We start from the raw sequence: 20,636 nt of genomic DNA on the forward strand, positions 1-20,636 counted from the left end.
CATTATTATTTATGTTATGTAGTGCTAACGTCTTCCGTAGCGCTGTACATAGTACACAACAAATATTGGGGAACATACTGTATGTACATGAGAAGTTCAAGACATTGTACAGTCATGACATCCAGTAATACAAGTACAAATACAGACATACATAGTTAATGTGTGGATTGAGATATCACTAAAGCTGGTACACGTTCATAGGATTACCATACAGCAAAATAAGTTCAAGCACTTTATTTAGAGTGACCAGATGTCCCGGTTTGCCCGGGACGCGTCCCGGATTCGGGGTCCGCTGTCCCAGGCAGCATGAGGTCCCGGGAAACGTCCCGCTTTTAGCAGCGGGACGTCCCGGCCTCGCGACTCTGGCCACTGTTTCTGCATGAACTGGCAGCGGCGTCTATAGACGCCGTGCCAGTTCATTGCCTGCAGCCCCGCTCCAGCCTCCTTAGTCTATAGTCTTCCGGTGTTCCGACACCGGCAGGCGAGCAGGGCTACGGCAAGATGGCTGCCGAAGCCCTGTACTGGAGACTATTTGTGTCTCTAGTACAGGGCTTCGGGCGCCATCTTGCCGTAGCCCTGTCAGCGCGGGAGACAAGAGCAGGAGGAAATGTTTGCCCGCATTGCGTTTATTTTCTGGTGAAATGTGTGTTCGCATTGCGTTTATTTTCTGGTGAAATGTTTGCCTGCATTGCGTTTATTTTCTGGTGGAATGTTTGCCCGCATTGCGTTTATTTTCTGGTGAAATGTTTGTCCGCGTTGCGTTTATTTTCTGGTGAAATGTTTGCCCGCGTTGCGTTTATTTTCTGGGGAAATGTTTGCCCGCATTGCGTTTATTTTCTGGTGAAATGTTTGTCCGCGTTGCGTTTATTTTCTGGTGAAATGTTTGTCCGAGTTGCGTTTATTTTCTGGTGAAATGTTTGTCCGCGTTGCGTTTATTTTCTGGTGAAATGTTTGCCCGCGTTGCGTTTATTTTCTGGTGAAATGTTTGCCCGCGTTGCGTTTATTTTCTGGTGAAATGTTTGCCCGCATTGCGTTTATCTTGTACTGACATGTTGCCCGCATTGCGTTTATTTTGTACTGACATGTTTGCCCGCATTGTGTTTATTTTGTACTGACATGTTTGCCCGCATTGCATTTATTTTGCACTAACATGTTGCCCGCATTGTGTTTATTTTGTACTGACATGTTTGCCCGCATTGCATTTATTTTGCACTAACATGTTGCCCGCATTGCGTTTATCTTGTACTGACATGTTGCCCGCATTGCGTTTATTTTGTACTGACATGTTTGCCCGCATTGCGTTTATTTTGTACTGACATGTTTGCCCGCATTGCATTTATTTTGCACTAACATGTTGCCCGCATTGTGTTTATTTTGTACTGACATGTTGCCCGCATTGCATTTATTTTGCACTAACATGTTGCCCGCATTGTGTTTATTTTGTACTGACATATTGCCCGCATTGCGTTTATTTTGTACTGTCATGTTTGCCCGCATTGCGTTTATTTTGTACTGACATGTTTGCCCGCATTGCGTTTATTTTGTACTGACATGTTTGCCCGCATTGCGTTTATTTTGTACTGACATGTTGCCCGCATTGCGTTTATTTTATACTGACATGTTGCCCGCATTGCGTTTATTTTGTGCTGACATGTTGCCCATTGCGTTTATTTTCTGGTGTCCGGGGTAACTGTTACTGCATTTATTATTTAATGGTCATAGATGGCTATGTTTGCTGCTTTGTGGTTACGGTATACTATTAGCATCACACAGTTTCTGCACACCCATGATGCGAAGTCTCGTTTGACCACATCATGGCGTAAACACTGCTTTCTTATGCCTCGCTGTTACATCATTAAGTTAGCTCCGCCCATACAATGTCATGGCCACGCCCACACCCCCAGTATTCGTCACTGCACGCTCCTCAGTCCCCCACACTTTTCACCGCTGCGCGCTGCGTGCGCCGCCCCCCCCCCCCCCCCGATCTGGTCACTCTACTTTATTACTTTTCATGACAGCCCCATGGTGCATATGGAGAACATAGTGATAGTTAGTGTTGATCGAACAGTGTTCGACAAACTTCCTGTATAAACAGGAAGTTGCGACAGACACTAGAGCGAGGACAGTGGCGGCTCCAGGAATTTTTTTTAGGGGGTGCTATGCAGGTGCTGGACCAATTTCCGGGGTAGCTGAAGACCTGTGGCACGCTTCGCGTGGGCGTGGTCATGACTGGATGAGGGCAGAGCTAACTGTAATTTAAAGTGAACCCAGGGTGAGAGTGATATGGAGGCTGCCATATTTATTTCCTTTTAAACAATTGTTGCCTGGCAGCCCTGCTGATCTATTTGGCTGCAGTAGTGAACTGAATTACACCAGAAACAAGCATACAGCTAATCTTGTCAGTTCTGACAATATTGTCAGAAACCCCTGACCTGCTGCATGCTTGTTCAGGGTATATGGTTGAAAGAATTAGAGGCAGAGGACCAGCACGGCAGCCAGGCAGCTGGTATTGCTTAAAAGGAGATAAATATGGCAGCCTCAATATTATTCTCACCCCGGGTTCCCTTTAAAAGTGCAACGCAAAGACAGAGGGCCCAAGATTTGGTGAACCTTTCCCGAGAAAATTCACATAATTGTGCAGGTTTTCTCAAAACAAAAAACACGTTCAATAATTTGGCAGATTTGACCCCAATATGCACAATCGGTAGCAGATATGACCCCAATATGCACAATCGGTAGCAGATATGACCCCAATATGCACAATCGGTAGCAGATATGACCCCATTATGCATAATCGGTAGCAGATATGACCCCAATATGCACAATCGGTAGCAGATATGACCCCAATATGCACAATCCTCAGCAGATCTGACCACAATATGCACAATCTTCAGCAGATCTAACCACAATATGCACAATCCTCACCAGATCTAACCACAATATGCACAATCCTCAGCAGTTCTGACCTTAATATGCACAATCCTCAGCAGTTCTGACCACAATATGCACACTCCTCAGCAGTTCTGACCACAATATGCACAATCCTCAGCAGTTCTGACCACAATATATGCACCACCTGTTGAAACAGAAAAACCCATTTACTCACCTACAGTCAGAAGACCTTCTGTCCCGACCTCTTCCTGTCCCGACCTCCTTGTGGCGCGCAGTTCCCATGATCCTCTTCCTTCCCGACGTCACGTGACTTCCTGCCTGCATGTTGAGAGCAGGGCTACGGGAAAATGGCCGCCCAAAGCCCTGCACTGCAGACTCGAAGTCTGCAGAGCAGGGCTTTCGGAAGCCATCTTACCATAGCCCTGCTCTGCTGCTTTGGTCTGCTGCTGTGAACTGACTCGGCGTCTCTTAGACGCCTGAAGTCAGTTCACGTCAGGGGGTGCTTTGGGGGTGCTTGGACAATTCTAGGGGGTGCTTGAGCACCCAAAAGCACCCCCCTGGCACCGCCCCTGAGCAAGGAGTATCCGCGGTGGAACGCATGGAAAGGTATGTATCTGCCCGCTGCTGCCCACACACCAATTTAAGCTGGAGGGGAGAGCCCCGAGGTGAGGGAGGGGGGGGGGGAGATCGTCCCCCCTCCTGCTGACTGTGGCCATGGCTTTTTTCTTCATGCTGCGTCCCCTCCAGCAGGCATGCTCGGGTCTCCATTGACTTTAATTAGGCTCTGTGTTTGGCCAAATATCCCGAACATCTGGACCATGTTCGGCCGAGCCGACGCGAGCCCGAATATCTGGGTGTTCGATCAACACTAGTGATAGTAACAAAGGTAGAAATAGAAGAATTATACAAGCATGCCAGGTATTTCAAATATTTAAACGATAGGAGGAGGTCCTGCCCTTGCGAGCTTACAACCTAGAGGTCACCACTATACCTACAAAAAACCTTTGCCATATTTTTTTTTAAAAATGTCATAGTTCAAAATAAATGTGGTCTCCGCTATGAACACCTTGACTATATTGGGTGCATACGGGCCCCATCGCCATCGGGACTTCCTGGACCTGTAAGATTTAATCATCTTGCAGCCAGAAATAATTCGATTTTAAAGGACAACCAAGGTGACGCGATATGATGAGATAGACATGTGTATGTATAGTGCTAAACACACAAATAACTAGGCTGAGTTCCTCTTTTCTTTCTCTGCCTAAGGGGCCCGTTCACACTAGGGGCGTTTCCTGCCTTTTTTCAAGCACAGGCGATTTTTTAAAACGCCCTCAAAACGCTTGTGCAATGATTCCCTATGAGAGAGCTCACAGCTGAGCGGTTCGTTTGCGATCCGCCCCAGCAAAGTGGTGCCTGTATCATTTTGGGGGCATTTTTGCTATTATGGAAGGTATAGGAAAAACGCAAGATGCTCATAAAATCGCTTTATGCAGCGATTGCATTTTTAAGAATAAATATATTGTATTTATTCTTTTCCGGGTCAAAGAGTTCACTTCCTAAATTGCGCCAGGGAGTGAATTACAAAACTGCTCTGAAAAAGTGCTTAGAAAAGCGCTTATTTCAAAAACGCAGCATGCAGTGGAGCGTCGGGAGGGGAAAAGAAAACAGTGCACAAAAACGCAAAACGCTTGCATTTGCGTTTTCATTTTTAGGTGTGAATGGGCCCTGAAAGAGTTAAATATCAAGTATGCAAGTGACAGTTTCTATCTGGGTCGGACTAAGTCAGACTATAGCGTAACCCTCACTGATAAGTAATTAGAGCCATAAAATACTTTCCTGTCAGTAAATGGCTTCCTGGAGCAGGAAAGAGATAAAAAAGGGTCAATAATTCATATATTTTAGCTCTGGCATACTCCAAAGAAGGTGTCATTGAGCAGAGACAATAAAACAGTAAAAACTAGATTTAAATATTAAATAAAACTATGGGATATCTTAAAAAAAGGTCATTTTTAGGAGAAAGAGGATAGATACAATTGTTTTTCTCATCAGTTTATTTTCACCTCAGATGACCTTTTAAACAAAATTAAAACTGTGATGGAAATTAGGTCACCACTACTTCCATCAACTACATCAAATGCCTTCCTAACTGCAGCTAGCCCTTCATGATGTGGAATGTGAGTATACAAACTGACCACATCTACGCTCACTAAAAATATCACAACAGTGACTGTTAGTTCATCGAGGTGATTCAAAAAATTTGTAGTGTCCTTGAGACATCTTGGATTAGATCTTACCACCGGCTGCAGTACTGAAGATCCCTGATGGTTCCAATAGGGAGTTCATTGCAGACAAGATAGGTCTCCATGGGAGTGGGATAAGCCTTTGTGAACTTTAGGGAGTGTATACACTACTGGTATTCTTATAGTTCTCTTTTTTCAAAGAAAACAGAGGCGCCAGTAGAGTAAAAAAAGAACCGTATTAAAATCGATAAAACACGGGGGGCAAGGGTGGACTTACCTCCCCAATTATTCAAACACAACCACTGTGATCAAATGTATGAAAAGCATTTAATCTGTACTCCAATGCTCTGTTTGTTTGTTTTTGGAGTACAGATTAAATGCTTTTCATACATTTGATCACAGTGGTTGTGTTTGAATAATTAGGGAGGTAAGTCCACCCTTGCCCCCCGTGTTTTATCGATTTTAATACGGTTCTTTTTTTACTCTACTGGCGCCTCTGTTTTCTTATTACATATTGTTATCCACCTGGTGGATGGGTGTGGACACCCACTCTTTTTTTCCTACTACAGAGAGCGACTTTTTAACCTGAGTGGGGACAGGGTCAATATCCCCATATGTGCTTATAGTGGTTGCCTGATTCTCGGCAACCCATGTTTGTGAGTATATCTCTCATTATTTACTTTACCGTTTTTATCACCAATAATACACTATTGGGGGCTCCCGTCTCATTTTTTGTCTCCTTACATATCTTTTTTCAAAGAAGCCACCAGTTAACATATAGGGCTGGTTTACACGGACGTCTGTCGGCGTTTTTTTCTGTCGTTTAAGCACTGCGTTTCAACCGCTCCCAATGTTTTTCTATGGGAGCGTTTTTGCAATCTCATTTGTCAGCATTAGCGGTTGATAGCGGTCTCTGAGAGACATGGCATGCGGCTTCTGGTGGCGGCTGCGTTCAGCAAACGACAGTAGCAACCACTCGAAGTCGCCGCCGACAGTGCGCAAACGCTTTGGTTGTCTGTAGTAGTCATCCTGGAGGTATGCGCTGGACAGGAAATGGACTATAATTCATAGGGAAGGGAGTAGACAGGAAATAGACCACAATCCTCTGGGATAAAGAAGGAGAGATGGGTGGCGACAAACACAGTCCTGGAGCCCATATCGAATCAAAACACGCAATTCCTGGGAAAAACTACCAGAGCTTAAAGACAATGGGCCTGATTCACAAAGCGGTGCTAACAGTTAGCACGCGGGTGAAAAGCCCTTTATCATGCCTAAACTTTAGGCATGGTAAGTTTAGGCGTGATAAGTTTAGGCATGATAAGTTTAAGCACCAACTGGGTTAGCACTGCAGTGCACAGCTGATCAAAAGTTTTGCGCTAGCAAAGTCTGGTGCACTTCGCATAGAGTTTAATGGTGCTGTTTTGCATGCGGGACTTTGCGCGCGATCTAAACTTATCTAAACTTATCATGCCTAAACTTATCACACCTAAACTTATCATGCCTAAACTTATCACGCCTAAACTGGCTTTTCACCAGCATGGTGCAATGGTTATCACGCCTAAAGTCTCTAACTGGGTTAGCACCGTTTTGTGAATCGAGCCCAATATGTCTCTATCACCCGGGAGTACAGGAAGTACAAAGCTGTGACCAATTTCCTCTTCCTTGGACAGTATAGTACCGCCCCTTTTATGACTACTTCCTCTTTAAGAGGCGTCTAAGCGATCAAATGCTTTCAAACGCGAACGCTTTCCGGACTCTAACAACCGCTAACAAATGATTTGACCAAACAACATGTCGATTTCTGTAGCTCAGTGATTAGCGGTTAAAAGCTCATAAATGCAGATGACACACAGACGTCCGTATGAACAGGCCCATAATAATCCCCTCATCAACAGCCCTAATCAGTAACCAGGGACGGATTTACCATAAGGCACTGCAGGCACATGCCTACAGGGGCCTGATGATGGAAAGGCGTCTCACTTCCCTCCCAGAGTGGCTCCCTCCCTCCTTCCCTATATAGAGTCCTGAGTGTAAATGAGAGGTTACTCACCTGGCTCTCGGCATTCCACTGATGAGATTTCCCTTCAGAGGCACCTCTAGCTACTTAATACTGAGGGTACCTCTGGCCAGGGCCGGCCCGCTCATGAGGCGGGGTGAAACTTTTGCCTCAGGCGGCAAATTTCTAGGGGCGGCATCCGCCCATCGGTGGGTGCGGGGAGCCGGCCGCCCAGCTGGAGGGGTAGCGGGCAGGACGGGGGTATTTGGCCTAGCGGCGGGGAGGGGGGTCGGACCCCCCCCCTCCCTCGCCTGGGTCCCTCGTCCTCCGCTCCCCTCCAGCCTTAAATAGATAAGAAGCGCAACTCGTAAAAGGCAGTGGGCGGGGAGGACTCACCTCTTCCTCGCTCGATCCAGCGTGCGCTCCACTGACGTCACTTCCTGCAACGCCGCCCACTGTATTGTAAGTGGACGGCGCTGCAGGAAGGGACGTCAGTGGAGCGCACGCTGGATCGAGCGAGGAAGAGGTGAGTCCTCCCCACCCACTGCCTCTTACGAGTTGCGCTTCTTATCTATTTAAGGCTGGAGGGGAGCGGAGGATGGGGGACCCAGGCGAGGGAGGGAGGGTCCGACCCCCTCCCCGCCGCTAGGCCCAATACCCCCGCCCTGCCCGCTACCCCTCCAGCTGGGCGGCGGCGGTCCCCCCCACGGGGAGGTGGCGGCAGCAATCATTTTTTCCTCAGGCGGGAAAAAGTCTAGGGCCTGCCCTGCCTCTGGCTACCTAATACTAAGGGGCACCTGTAGCTACCTGCACCGAGCAGGCAAAGTAGGGGAGATGTGACAGCTGGGCCAGCCAGCACACTTGTAGCGCGGCTCAGCATGGGTTTGTAGGTCCATGGAGGGCAAAGTCAAAGGTGCCAGGACATCTGTGCCTATAGGCTCCTGTAATGTGAATCGGGACCTGCCAGTAACACCTCTATCTCCTCTTTAATCTGAAGGGTTGCAGCACTGAGACTCTGTATTGCTTCAGACTCTCTTCCCCACCAACAGCGCACTCATGGCATTCTTTTAGAGGCTGCTCTTCAATACAACACATGACAAAGACCATGCCCGTTTCTAGGGCCATGCAGTGCGTGCCGCCGCCCTGGGCGCTGTTGGGAGGAGGGCGCTGTAATGGAGGGTGGAGCCGGAGCCGCGGGGAGGGCAGCCCGACCTCTCCCTCCCTCTCCCGGGTCGCCCTCCGTGCTCCCCCCTCAGATGCATAGTGAGCAGTCAGGAAGCGCTGTATACAACATACCTCCCTGGCTCCAAGCGCCGCTCTCTCGCCGCCGGGCTCCTCTCTGCCTACGCGCTGATACACGCGCTGCTTCCTGTTTAGCCGGAAGCAGCGTGTGTATCAGCGTGTAGGCAGATAGGAGAAGACCGGCGGCGAGAGAGCGGCGCTTTGAGCCAGGGAGGTATGTTTCCTGACTGTTCACTATGCATCTGAGGGGGGAGCACGGAGGGCAGCCCGGGAGAGGGAGGGAGAGGTCGGGCTGCCCTCCCCGCGGCTCCGGCTCCGCCCTCCACTATGGGGGACAGCTACCTATCTAACCTATCCTGGGGGGCACCTACCTAATCTAACCTACGCTGGGGGGCAGCTACCTAATCTAACCTACCCTGGGGGGCAGCTACCTATCTAACCTATCCTGGGGGGCACCTACCTAATCTAACCTACGCTGGGGGGCACCTACCTAATCTAACCTACGCTGGGGGGCAGCTACCTAATCTAACCTATACTGGGGGGCACTTACCTAATCTAACATACACTGGGGGCACCTACCTAATCTAACCTACACTGGGGGGCAGCTACCTATCTAACCTACACTGGGGGGGCAGCTACCTATCTAACCTACACTGGGGGGCACCTACCTAATCTAACCTACACTGGGGGGCAGCTACCTATCTAACCTACACTGGGGGTCAGCTACTTATCTAACCTACACTGGGGGGCACCTACCTAATCTAACCTATGCTGGGGGGTAGCTACCTAATTAACCCACACTGGGGGGCACCTACCTAATCTAACCTACACTGGGGGGCAGCTACCTAATCTAACCTACACTGGGGGGCAGCTACCTATCTAACCTACACTGGGGGGCAGCTACCTATCTAACCTATACTGGTGGGCAGCTACCTAATCTAACCTACGCTGGGGGGCAGCTACCTATCTAACCTACACTGGGGGGCAGCTAACTATCTAACCTATACTGGGGGACACCTACCTAATCTAACCTACACTGGGGGCCAGCTACCTATCTAACCTACACTGGGGGGCAGCTACCTATCTAACCTATACTGGGGGGGGCAGCTACCTAATCTAACCTATACTGGGGGGCAGCTACCTATCTAACCTATACTGGGGGGCACCTACCTAACTTATACTGGGGGGGGGGGGGCAGCTACCTAATCTAACCTATACTGGGGGGCACCTACCTATCTAACCTATACTGGGGGGGCAGCTACCTAATCTAACCTATACTGGGGGGCACCTACCTATCTAACCTATACTGAGGGGCACCTACCTATCTAACCTATACTGGGGGTCAGCTACCTATCTAACCTATACTGGGGGGAGGGGCAGCTACTTATCTAACCTATACTGGGGGCACTTATCTAACCTGTATTGGGGGCACCTACCTACCTAGCTAGCCTATGCAGGTGGCAACTATACTGGCTACCTATATTGGAGACACCTACCTAAATAACTTATACTGGGGGCACCTACCTATCTAACCTATGCTGGGGGCAACTATTCTGGCTACCTATATTAGAGGCACCCAACTAGCTAACCTGTACTGGGGCACCTACCTATCTAACTTATACCGGGGGCGCCTGCCTATCTAACCTATACTGGGGGCAACTATACTGGCTACCTATACTGGAGGCACCTACCTGGCTAACCTATAGCGGGGGCAACTATACTGGCTCACCTATGCCTAGCTACCTATACTGGGGTACCTATTCTTGGCTACCTATACTGGGGGGACCTATACTAAGTGCAACTAGACCTGGCTAACCTATACTGCGGGCACCCATACCTTGCTCGGGGGGGGGGGGGGGGGGGGGGGCGCAATTTTTACACCCTCGCCCTGGGTGCATTTTAGCCTAGAAACTGCACTGACAAAGACATAATGGTTATCTTTCAAAACGTTGCTGCATGTTATCTTACACATCACTGAATTCAGTTTTGAAGAAGTGTGACTCAGTTTGCACTCAAGCACGTAGCTAATTTTGGAGGTCTTCTGGTGGGAGTGCGCTATAGCCTGCAGAGATCACAACCATCTACCAGGAGGAAGCTTGCAGTTCTCTCTTTGCTAGTTGCCTGCAGTGTTGCTCGGAGAACTGATGCAATGAACAGGTAAGTTGCCATTTTATGACTTCTGATACATATTTAAAGAACAACTATCAAATAAACTGTTTTTCTGTTTACCTTGCATACCTATAGAGCTTTTAGCCAGCAACACTAGAAAGCTTTTCAGAGGTCTCCCAGCACAGCCTGTGTGAAAAAAATGCTTTGTTTATCAGCTGTTTGTAACAATTTTGTTTTGGCATTAGAGGGAGGGTAGGCAGAGCTGAACTGTAACCTGACTGTAAACTGTTTACTTTATACTGCTGACAGAGAGAGACACACACAGAAAGGAACATAGAGCGTCAGTTGATTATTATTTACACACATTTAAAGCTATATTTCTGCTTCCTATCATTCTGAACAGATTCCAGTCACAGTTTTAGAGCCAGTGAATATTGTTTCTGTATGCTGGATGTGCTGGACACAGACCTCCATAGTAATGCCCACAGTGAAAACAGTTTTCTGTAAATTTCATTTTCTTCATATAATCATGAAAAGATTAAAAAAAAACCTTTGTACTGCTATTTGTTAGTACTGTAAGTATTGGAAATATACAGTATGTGGCATTTAGAATTGCAGTTAACTTTGATAGTTGTCCTTTAATGCTAGAACAGCATAGATACATGTTTTTAAACGTTTTAATTTAAGTTGAAGTTGTAATTTAAGTATAAGATTCTGACTGTTCCTTTTTTTTTATAAGCTCACTAATGCTTGCGATGGCAAACTCTTCTGGGAATTTTATTGGTTGTCAGCCGTCATCCTATGGCTTCTTGCGCTTCTTCTTGAGTGTTTCCTTCTCCATTGGCTTTGTGCTAAACTGCATCAGTTTATGGATATTTTGGTTTAAGATCAAGCAATGGAACTCAACAGTAGTTCTCCAGTTCAACTTGGCCATCTCTGATGCCCTCATCACCCCTACGATTCCTCTGATTATTATATTCTCCCTGACTGACCATTGGACCTTTGGAGTGTTCTCCTGCCAGCTCACAGTCTTCTTACTCAGCACTCACTTGTATGGAAGCATCTACTTCCTCACGTTAATCAGTATCCACCGGTATGTATCTGTGGCCCACAATGTCAAAAGAAAAGCTTTGACTGCAAAAGCATTCATCGTGAAACTTTGTCTCGGTGTGTGGGGCATTCTTATGTGCCTAGGCCTTCCCTTTTTCTTTGTCCTCAAAACTTCTGAAGTCAACGGAGCCACAAAATGTCTCAACTTCTTTCAAGCTGAACAAGCAGGACTATTTTTTGTCCTCAATAGTGTCATCCTCTTCTTCGGGGCCCTTATTCCCTTCTCTATAACTATAGTCTGCTACAGTCTACTAATTAGATATATCGTCAAACTCAATCCAATGACCACCCTCAGCAAAGCCATGGTGTCCAAGTCAGTGCAGACTATCCTCATCTCCTTGATAATATTCATAGTTTGCTACATTCCCTATCATCTCTCCAGAACTGTGGGTGTCACCATCATGCTGTTCTACCCTTCCTCGTGCTCTTGGCTGGAAGGCGCAGAACTTGCCAACTTCATCACTTGGGTGATGTCAGGAACAAATTGTTGTTTGGATCCTATACTGTATTGTTATACCACAGATACATTTAAAAGTACTTTCACTAACTTGTGTATCTTTCTAAGAAGAAAAAGTCATAGGAACGCCGTGGACTTGACTCATGATGATGAAGCAGAGGAACCTGAAGGTGATCAGGACCCCATTCCTCCCCTAGCTACAAACACTACAGATGCCGGATTGCGTGACTAAAACATACATCTGAATAATATTGTTTGCTTGCCTGGAGGCTACTGTTCACCATTCGTGATTATATCAGGTTTGGACTATCTATCTGAACCAATGCTAGCACTAGCTTTGTAGTGCTCAAAGTAGACAGATATGGAAACGTTGGATTCCTACTGTCCTGCCAACCATTTGGCGAAAGCCAACCAATAGAGTTTGCTCTTGATTTCAACAGATTCCTTTTACATTTGACTATTTTATTAAATCTACCAGCTCTATTAAAACATATAACTGTGGCTAGTAACCATCAGATGTGAAGAAAGAGAAAAATCATTATAGTACATTACATTATATTACAGTACACATTTTAATGGAGTCTCTGGTGTACCAAGGTATATGGGAGCATGGCACGCCTAGTGAATTGAGTGCCGCCATAGCCCACAGTTTAATTAAAAGCTATAGCAGCGCCAACAAGATAATTGTGGCACAAGGTACCAGAGATCAGCTATTATATAGCAGCCAAACTCCCATGAGGGTTGGGGAATGCAGAGGTGACTGAAGCCAGAGTTCAACTATCGTATAACCATCACATTGGTAGTATTGTCTCGCAATCACTAAAGGATCAACCCCATAGTCTTTAACCACTTAACGACCACGGTCAGCCGATCGGCGGACCTAGGTGTTAAGTGGTTTTACATGGAACGAGCGGCCTTTCCATGTCCGTTCACGGAGGGTGTCTCCGTGAACTGCCTGCGAGCCTGCGGCTCGCAGGCGAAATGTAAACACGCGGGGAAGAAATCCCCGCTGTTTACATCATACGACGCTGCTAAGCAGCAGCGCCGTAAAGGAGATCGGCAATCCCCGACCTCTGATTGGCCGGGGATCGCCGGCATCTGATAGGCTGCAGCCTATCAGAGGCGGCGTAGGATGCATCGCCGCCCTGTGCCACCCAGGGGAAGGAGGGAAACAGAGGGAAGACGAAAAACGCTGCGGAGGGGGGCTTTGAGGAGCCCCCCCCCGCTAGGCCAAAATAGCCGGTGGTGATCAGACCCCCCCAGCAAGACATCCCCCTAGTGGGGAAAAAAGGGGGGAAGTCTGATCGCCCTGCCTCAATCCCGATCTGTACTGTGGGCTGGAGAGCCCACGCAGCACATATAATAGAAAACACCCCTGGTCATTAAGTGGTTAAGGGGAGTGCAAAAGCTGAAAAGAGGGATGACGCCCTCTATGCAGTATTCAAAAAGGAAAAAAGCTGGCACATCCAAAATTAATCTTTATTGGTTCCATGTAAAAAATATGGCCAATGTTTCGGAGCCACGTAGGGCCCCTTTATCAAGGCAATATTTGCTCGGAGGCAAAGATCCGTCTGCTGCTGTGCAAAAGTTACTGCATAGGAAGTGGGAGTCTGGCTTCTCTAACACTCGCTAACAGCGATGTGTATTGTCTGGGCTGCTGCTGATACCAGACAATACACATCACTGTTAGCGAGCGAGTGATCCAAATTCGACTCGGATTTTAGCTGTGATTACATGTAGAATCCGTGATCCGTGATCGTGGCCGTGATCACGGATTTGACTTTAACGTTAATAGCAAAGCTCCCATACATGCTCCTACCACCAAAATTGCATGGATTATAAAGGTGATCAGTGGCTACAACTTAATTTTGTATCCGAGAGGCGATCACGAATTCGGAATCTGACCTTGTGATCAGGAAAAACAGCTCGTGATCACGGGTTACCTGTGATCACGAGGCCGTGGAAAGCAACACTAATATTTGGTTCTGTAATGAAACTTTGTTCTTTTATGTTTATTGTCTCATTACTTTTAAATGGAACCTAAACTGAATGTGATATGGATGTTTCCTTAAACAATACCAGTTGCCTGGCAGTCCTGCTGATCTCTGTGACTGCAGTAGTAGCTGAGCCACACATCTGAAACAAGCTTGCAGCTAATCCAGTCTGACTTCAGTCAGAGCACCTGATCTGCATGCTTGTTGAGGGGCTGTGGCTAAAAGTATTGGAGACACAGGATCAGCAGGAGAGTCAGGCAACTAGTATTATTTAAAAAGGAAAAATCCATATCCTTCTCAGTTTAGGTTTCCTTTAAGGTGCCCATACATCAGAAGATGTATGGGCAGATTAACCAAGAGACACATCTCTCAGACTGATCGAATGTGATCAGAGAGAGATCTGTTGCCTGCCCATACAGCACAGGCTGAATCCCGATCAATTTCAGCATGAAATCTCTCCTGAATTGGCCTTGTGACCTTACTGTCACCGATTCGCTCCCCCTTGCTCTCTCTCTCTCCTAATGTAAAATATTCATCCCCTTGTGGCCTGCGCAGTACTCTTTACCTGCCCTCTGCTGGCTTCATCCGCATACCCGTGCCCCATGTAGTTGCCGGCGTATACATGGGCACGTGTATTATATCACACACTCGGGGCACGCGTATGCGGATGGAGCCCGGAGCTACTGATGGACAGGAAAAGTGTACTTCATCGGCCATGGGGGGAGGACATTTTACATTAGAGGGGACAGCATTGGGGGTTCCATTGCGTTTGTCAATTGTCCCGATATCGTATGCCGGTACTGCCACGCACCCGATCGAACAAGTTGGCCCTACATCTTTCAGCATGTCTGATTGATACATGCAACCAATTTCGGACCAAAACTGGTCACATCGTTGATCGGGCATGCTCTTGGCAGCACCAGTTTTCATCCGATTATAATAATCAAATCAGATGGTCGGTCGGCTGCCAAGTCAAGTGATGTATGGCCACCTTTAGGACCCTGAATACACAGGTAACTGCATTACCTTCAGTATATAGTAGCACATAGCAGTGTTGCTCGGATAGTACTTTTTAAAATCCGAATTGATCCGGATTTTCAGCTATCCGAATCCGAACTTTTAGATATCCGCATGAACGCGGATATCCAAACTCATTATCCGCGGGTACCCGACCTATTCGGATATCCGATAGAGAACCTAAAAGTGCCTTTCAAGATGCTTTAAAACCATTTCTAACCTTTAAAAACACCTTCTAGCCTCTTTCCTCCCTTCCTCTTCCAGGGATTTGTAGGATGTCAAAAGCACGCTCCCATACCTCGACCAGTGTATGGGCCCCTTTAGAGAAGCGAGGCCGATCTGGCAGGTCTGAGTCATCTAGTCCATCCACGCTGTTCATTATTTTTAAAGTGCCTGTGCACATTTTTTTTTAATCTTCTTCAATAAAAGCTAAAAGGTATTTTTAAGCTATTTGAAGTGTGTACATTTTTTTATGAGGTATGCTGAAGGACAACTCGAGGAGCAGAGGAGGCCGAGCAGAGGAGATTGCCTGAGAGTCTGGGGGATGGCCATACACTCCAAATGCGCAGACAGACCCTGTGAATCTTTGGATCCGGTGAGTCGTTAACCTTGGGGGGGGGGGGGGGGGGAACCTGGTGTAAGGAATCCCTCTGGTGGCGGACTACATTGCAGTGGTGGTCGTAATGGCCAAAAACTTCATTTCGCAAATTTCGCTAAGTTTTTCACATCGAAAAACTTCACATAAAACTTTGCGAAGTATTTTACGCATTTACGGGTATCCCGTAATTACGGCTATGGTACTTCACGTGTAAACAAAATTGTGTAACATAATTACACGTTACCTACGCATAAATATCTGTGTTAAACTTGCCAATGCGCATGCGCATACTATATATTAATGTGTATAATCATGCTTATAATGCGTATAAAAATACACATTAAACAGCACATGCGCGTCGATACAATAACATGTCCGCATGCGGAAATTTGTATGGGTACACCGGCATAATACGCGTCCAAACATACTAAATGACTGATTTCGTAATGAACCGTAATTTCGCAAAATTATAAAGTTAGACAAAGCTTCGATACATAATTACAGTCCATATGTAATTTATTATGCATTCTCCCGTAAATGTCGCATTACGATGGAAAATGGCGAATTTCGATGCGAAATTTTGCATTTGCGAAATTTCGCAGCACCACTGCTACATTGTGCCTTGTTTTTTGATTTATGCACCTGAGAAGTCATTATCAGCATTGAGGGCTACTCTGTATTTACTATTTGTGAATCAACACAATTTCTTCTTTTCTCATAGGGGCCCATATGCAGTTCACTTTTTCTCCTAATTTTTCTCCTAGGCTCCAACTTGTAAATAACTTGCCTTTTACAACCCCAGCAAGCAAACAAATACTCAAGATCATTTTTACAGTACTTTTTCACCTACTTTTTGGTACTTTTTCTATTGAAAAATGCTAAAAAGTTAATTTAAATTGAAAATGAAAAATTATCTCCTAGGAGAAAAGTCAGGTGAAAAAACGAATTGCATATGGGCCAATATGCGATTCACTTTTTTCTCCAAATTTTTCCCCTAGGAGATAATTTTTCATCTTCAATTTAAATGTTTTCATGTTCTATTGAAAATAACTTTTCAGCACTGTGCAATTGAAAAAAACTACCAAAAAGTAGAGGAAACGGTGCTGCCAAAATCATTTTGAGTATTTTTCTTGCTTGCTGGTGGTTTAAAAGGCATTTTATAGACAAGATTGCAAATATCACCAAGGAGAAAACTCTGGAGAAATCTATATTGCATTTGGGCCATGGTGTGGTGTGATTGTTCTGTGGCAGGACAATCGCACCGCACCATTCCCCGATACATGTTACCCTGCGGCAGAGGGCGTCGACAGCGTTATATGCATAGCTCCGCCCCCTGAACATTAACGTGCTCCCTGCTTGACAGAAAAAACTGTGCCTTGCGCATGCAAATAATAGAAAAAAATATGTAATGTAATAAATCATTTAAAGTTTTAAAATGTGCTTGTTAAGGCAGGCCTCATGCCTGCATTGGCCACGGCCTAGAGATAGAGATGCTTAAATCCGATCTGAATGAAATTAAGTCACCTGCACGGGCTGGGGTGGGGAGGTTAATCTTACCTATCATGAGGTCTTCTTCGTCCGTCCCTCTGCGCCTCCCACGATGCGGTCCAATTCAGCGTCACGTGACTATACACTGCCTCCTTCAACCCGGAAGGAGGAAGTGTTTTTAGTCACGTGACGCCGGATTGGACCGCATCGTGGGAGGCGCCGAGGGACGGACAAAGAAGACGTCATGATAGGTAAGATTAAAGGGAACCAGAGACGAAGCACCCTTGTGTATTTTACCATATATATCAGTAAGAACATTAGAGAAAACACCATGCTCTCTGTTTCATCCTCACTGCTAAAAGTGTCTGTTATCAGCTGTGATAAGAATCCCGGACTGAGCATTCTGTCTGGCTTTGCAGGGAATACTTATAGCTGAGTCATTATAGCAGAGCCACAAGGGGGCAAGCTTGGGATTGAAAAGACACCAGAGAAGACAGACTCAGCTATAATCATTCCGTAGCAAAGCTAGACTGAGTGCTCAATCAGGGATTCTTATCAGAGGTGATAACAGTCAGATTAAACAGAGAACAATGAAACAAAGAGCAGATTAGGTGTTTACTGTCATGTTCCCACTGATTTATAAGGTAAAATACAAGAGGGTGCTTCATCTCTGGTTCTCTTTAAACCCCCCCGCCCAGCCCGCACAGGTGACTTGAATTTAACAGGATGAAATCCGGATCGCAATTATCTGGATTTCATCCAGATCGGATTTGAGCATCTCTAACAGGGACAGCTATTCTGCCCCACCTTCAGCACCCAATATGTCATTTATTCCTACTTAAATTGGATTCGGCAAATTATTCGTCTGGCGCATGCCAGTAGTAGAAACAATTTGTAATGTTATAAATTATTTGAAATTTTTTTAAAATGTGCCTGGTAAGGCGGGCCTCATGCGCACTTTGGTCACAGGGAGAGCATTCCTGCTCCACCTTCAGCAGCTAATATGTCATTTAGTCTTACTTTCATTGGATTCTGAGAAATGACTTACCTGGTTCATGTCAGTTTTGTTTTAAAAATTAGTAAAAATGTAAAACGTTAGTATACAATGCCTGATATTACAGGACTGCTGCATGCCACCTTTTTCCATGGCCTATGTTACAGTGTCTGCAAATAAATAACACGTCATTAAAAATGTTTACATTTTAAAGATTTTACCTAGAATCAATCAATCAATCAATCAATCAATTGAACTTTTTGGGCATTGCACGCATTGGCTGCACATACAAATTTTTAGGGAGGTAAACACAGCAGCCATTCTAAAGACTTTAACTGCTAGCCAACCGCCTCACACCGATGGGCGTGGCTGCAGCGGCAGCCCCAGGAACGCCTAAAGCCAATCGGCGTAAAGTCCTGGGGCTCGCTTTTGCAGGAGATTGTGTGCACACTGTGCGCACATCTCCTCTTGGTAGGCAGCGCTGTACAGGGGACAGCCGTGTCACTCGGCTGTCCCCTCCAGTGGGACAAAAGCAATCCGCTGTGATAGGCTGAAGCCTATCACAGCCGATCGTGCTGATTGGCTGCCGGGGGAGGGAGGGGTTAGAAGAGGAAATATGAAACAAAATAGTTTTAAATATTTAAAAAATAATGTAATAAATATTTGTCAAAAAACAAACAAACACCTGGGGTGCGATCAGACCCCACCAACAGAGTGCTCTGTTGGTGGGGAGAAAAGGGGGGGAAATCACTTGTGTGCTGAGTTGTGCGGCCCTGCAGCGAGCACTTAAAGCTGCAGTGGCCATTTTTGTAGCCTGGTCTTTAGGGAAGAGGGGGAGGGGGTGGGTAAAGACTGTGGTCCTGAAATGGTTAATTTAAGAAATCGAGAAACTATATGTGATTTTGGCATTTACACATGAAATAAAGCCTCTGGGTTTTTAAGGAACACTTTGACCTTGATCCCCCTCCGCCATGCCACTCTCATGGTTTCTGTACACTTTGTACACCTTCTTAAAATAAATTCTGTCTGCGGAGGCGCCCTGGAGGTTCCTGATATTGGCCTGCCATTAAAGTCAATGACACAGGATAGTGTAATGTTTAACCTCCCCGGCGTTCTATTGAGATCGCCAGGGAGGCTGCGGGAGGGGTTTTTTTTAATAAAAAAAAATCTATTTCATGCAGCCAACTGAAAGTTGGCTGCATGAAAGCCCACTAGAGGGCACTCCGGAGGCGTTCTTCTGATCGCCTCCGGCAAGCATAAGTAACAAGGAAGGCTGCAATGAGCAGCCTTCCTTGTTTGGCTTTCCTCGTCGCCATGGCGACGAGCGGAGTGACGTCATGGACGTCAGCCGACGTCCTGACGTCAGCCGCCTCCGATCCAGCCCTTAGCGCTGGCCGGAACTGATTGGTCCGGCTGCGCAGGGCTCGGGCGGCTGGGGGGACCCTCTCTCGCCGCTGCTCGCGGCGGATTGCCGCAGAGCGGCGGCGATCAGGCAGCACACGCGGCTGGCAAAGTGCCGGCTGCGTGTGCTGCTTTTTATTTGAGGAAAATCGGTCCAGCAGGGCCTGAGCGGCAGCCTCCGGCGGTGATGGACGAGCAGAGCTCGTCCATACCGCTCAGGAGGTTAAAGGATACCCAAGGTGAGAGGGATATGGAGGCTGCCATATTTATTTCCTTTTAAACAATACCAGTTGCCTGGCAGTCCTCCTGAACCTGTGTCTCTAAAACCCCATCTACACCATACAATGTTTTGTTCGATTCATTGATTCGATTCGATTTGATCCAACATGTCAGATTGGGATTCGTTTTAATTCGATTCAATTTGCCATTAAAACAATGGCAAATTGAATCAAATCGAATAGAATACCAATCGGACATGTCGGATTAAATTGAATCGAATCAATTAATCAAATTGAATCGGACAAAAAATTGTATGGTGTAGATGGGGCTTAATACTTTTAGCTATAGACCCTGAACAGGCATGCAGCAGATCGGGGACTCAGTCTAACGCAGCTGACTCAGGTTTTATTGGAGTAGCCATATGCTTGGTTTTGACCCTACTTATGCCAGAAGATCAATAGGCCTTCAAGGCAACTGGCATTGCTGCTTAGAAGGTAATAAATATGGCAGCTACCATATCCTGCTCACCTTGGGTTGCCTTTAAGGGCTCTGCCTCTGTCTGGGTTCGAATCCTGGCTGTTCCTGTTCAGTAAGCCTGCACCTATTCAGTGAGGAGACCGTGGGCAAGACTCCCTTATACTGCTACTGCCTATAGCACATGCCCTAGTGGCTGCAACTCTGGCGCTTTGAGTCCTCCAGGAGAAAAGTGTGATATAAATGTAATTTGTCTTGTCTATTAAGAAACATTAAAGTTGCAGGTTATAATGTAAAAAATAGGTATAAATCCAAGGGGTGGGATACTCTTGCAGGGCATTTTATGCTTTTGCAAATCACAATGCGTGTGCGGTTCACTAGCACACAGAAACGCACCAAGTGGTT

At 46.5% G+C, this 20,636-nt stretch overlaps 1 protein-coding gene across 1 annotated transcript; it reads left to right on the forward strand.

Annotated features, from left to right (window-relative positions):
• The first annotated feature begins 11,234 nt into the window (after positions 1-11,234).
• LOC137527458 (P2Y purinoceptor 4-like) lies at positions 11,235-12,278 on the forward strand. The gene has a single exon (XM_068247974.1). It carries the CDS (start codon positions 11,235-11,237, stop codon positions 12,276-12,278), a length of 1,044 nt encoding a protein of 347 aa, XP_068104075.1.
• The last annotated feature ends 8,358 nt before the right edge of the window (positions 12,279-20,636 follow it).

This window comes from Hyperolius riggenbachi, chromosome 8, assembly GCF_040937935.1.
Source record: "Hyperolius riggenbachi isolate aHypRig1 chromosome 8, aHypRig1.pri, whole genome shotgun sequence".
Lineage (NCBI taxonomy): Eukaryota > Metazoa > Chordata > Amphibia > Anura > Hyperoliidae > Hyperolius > Hyperolius riggenbachi.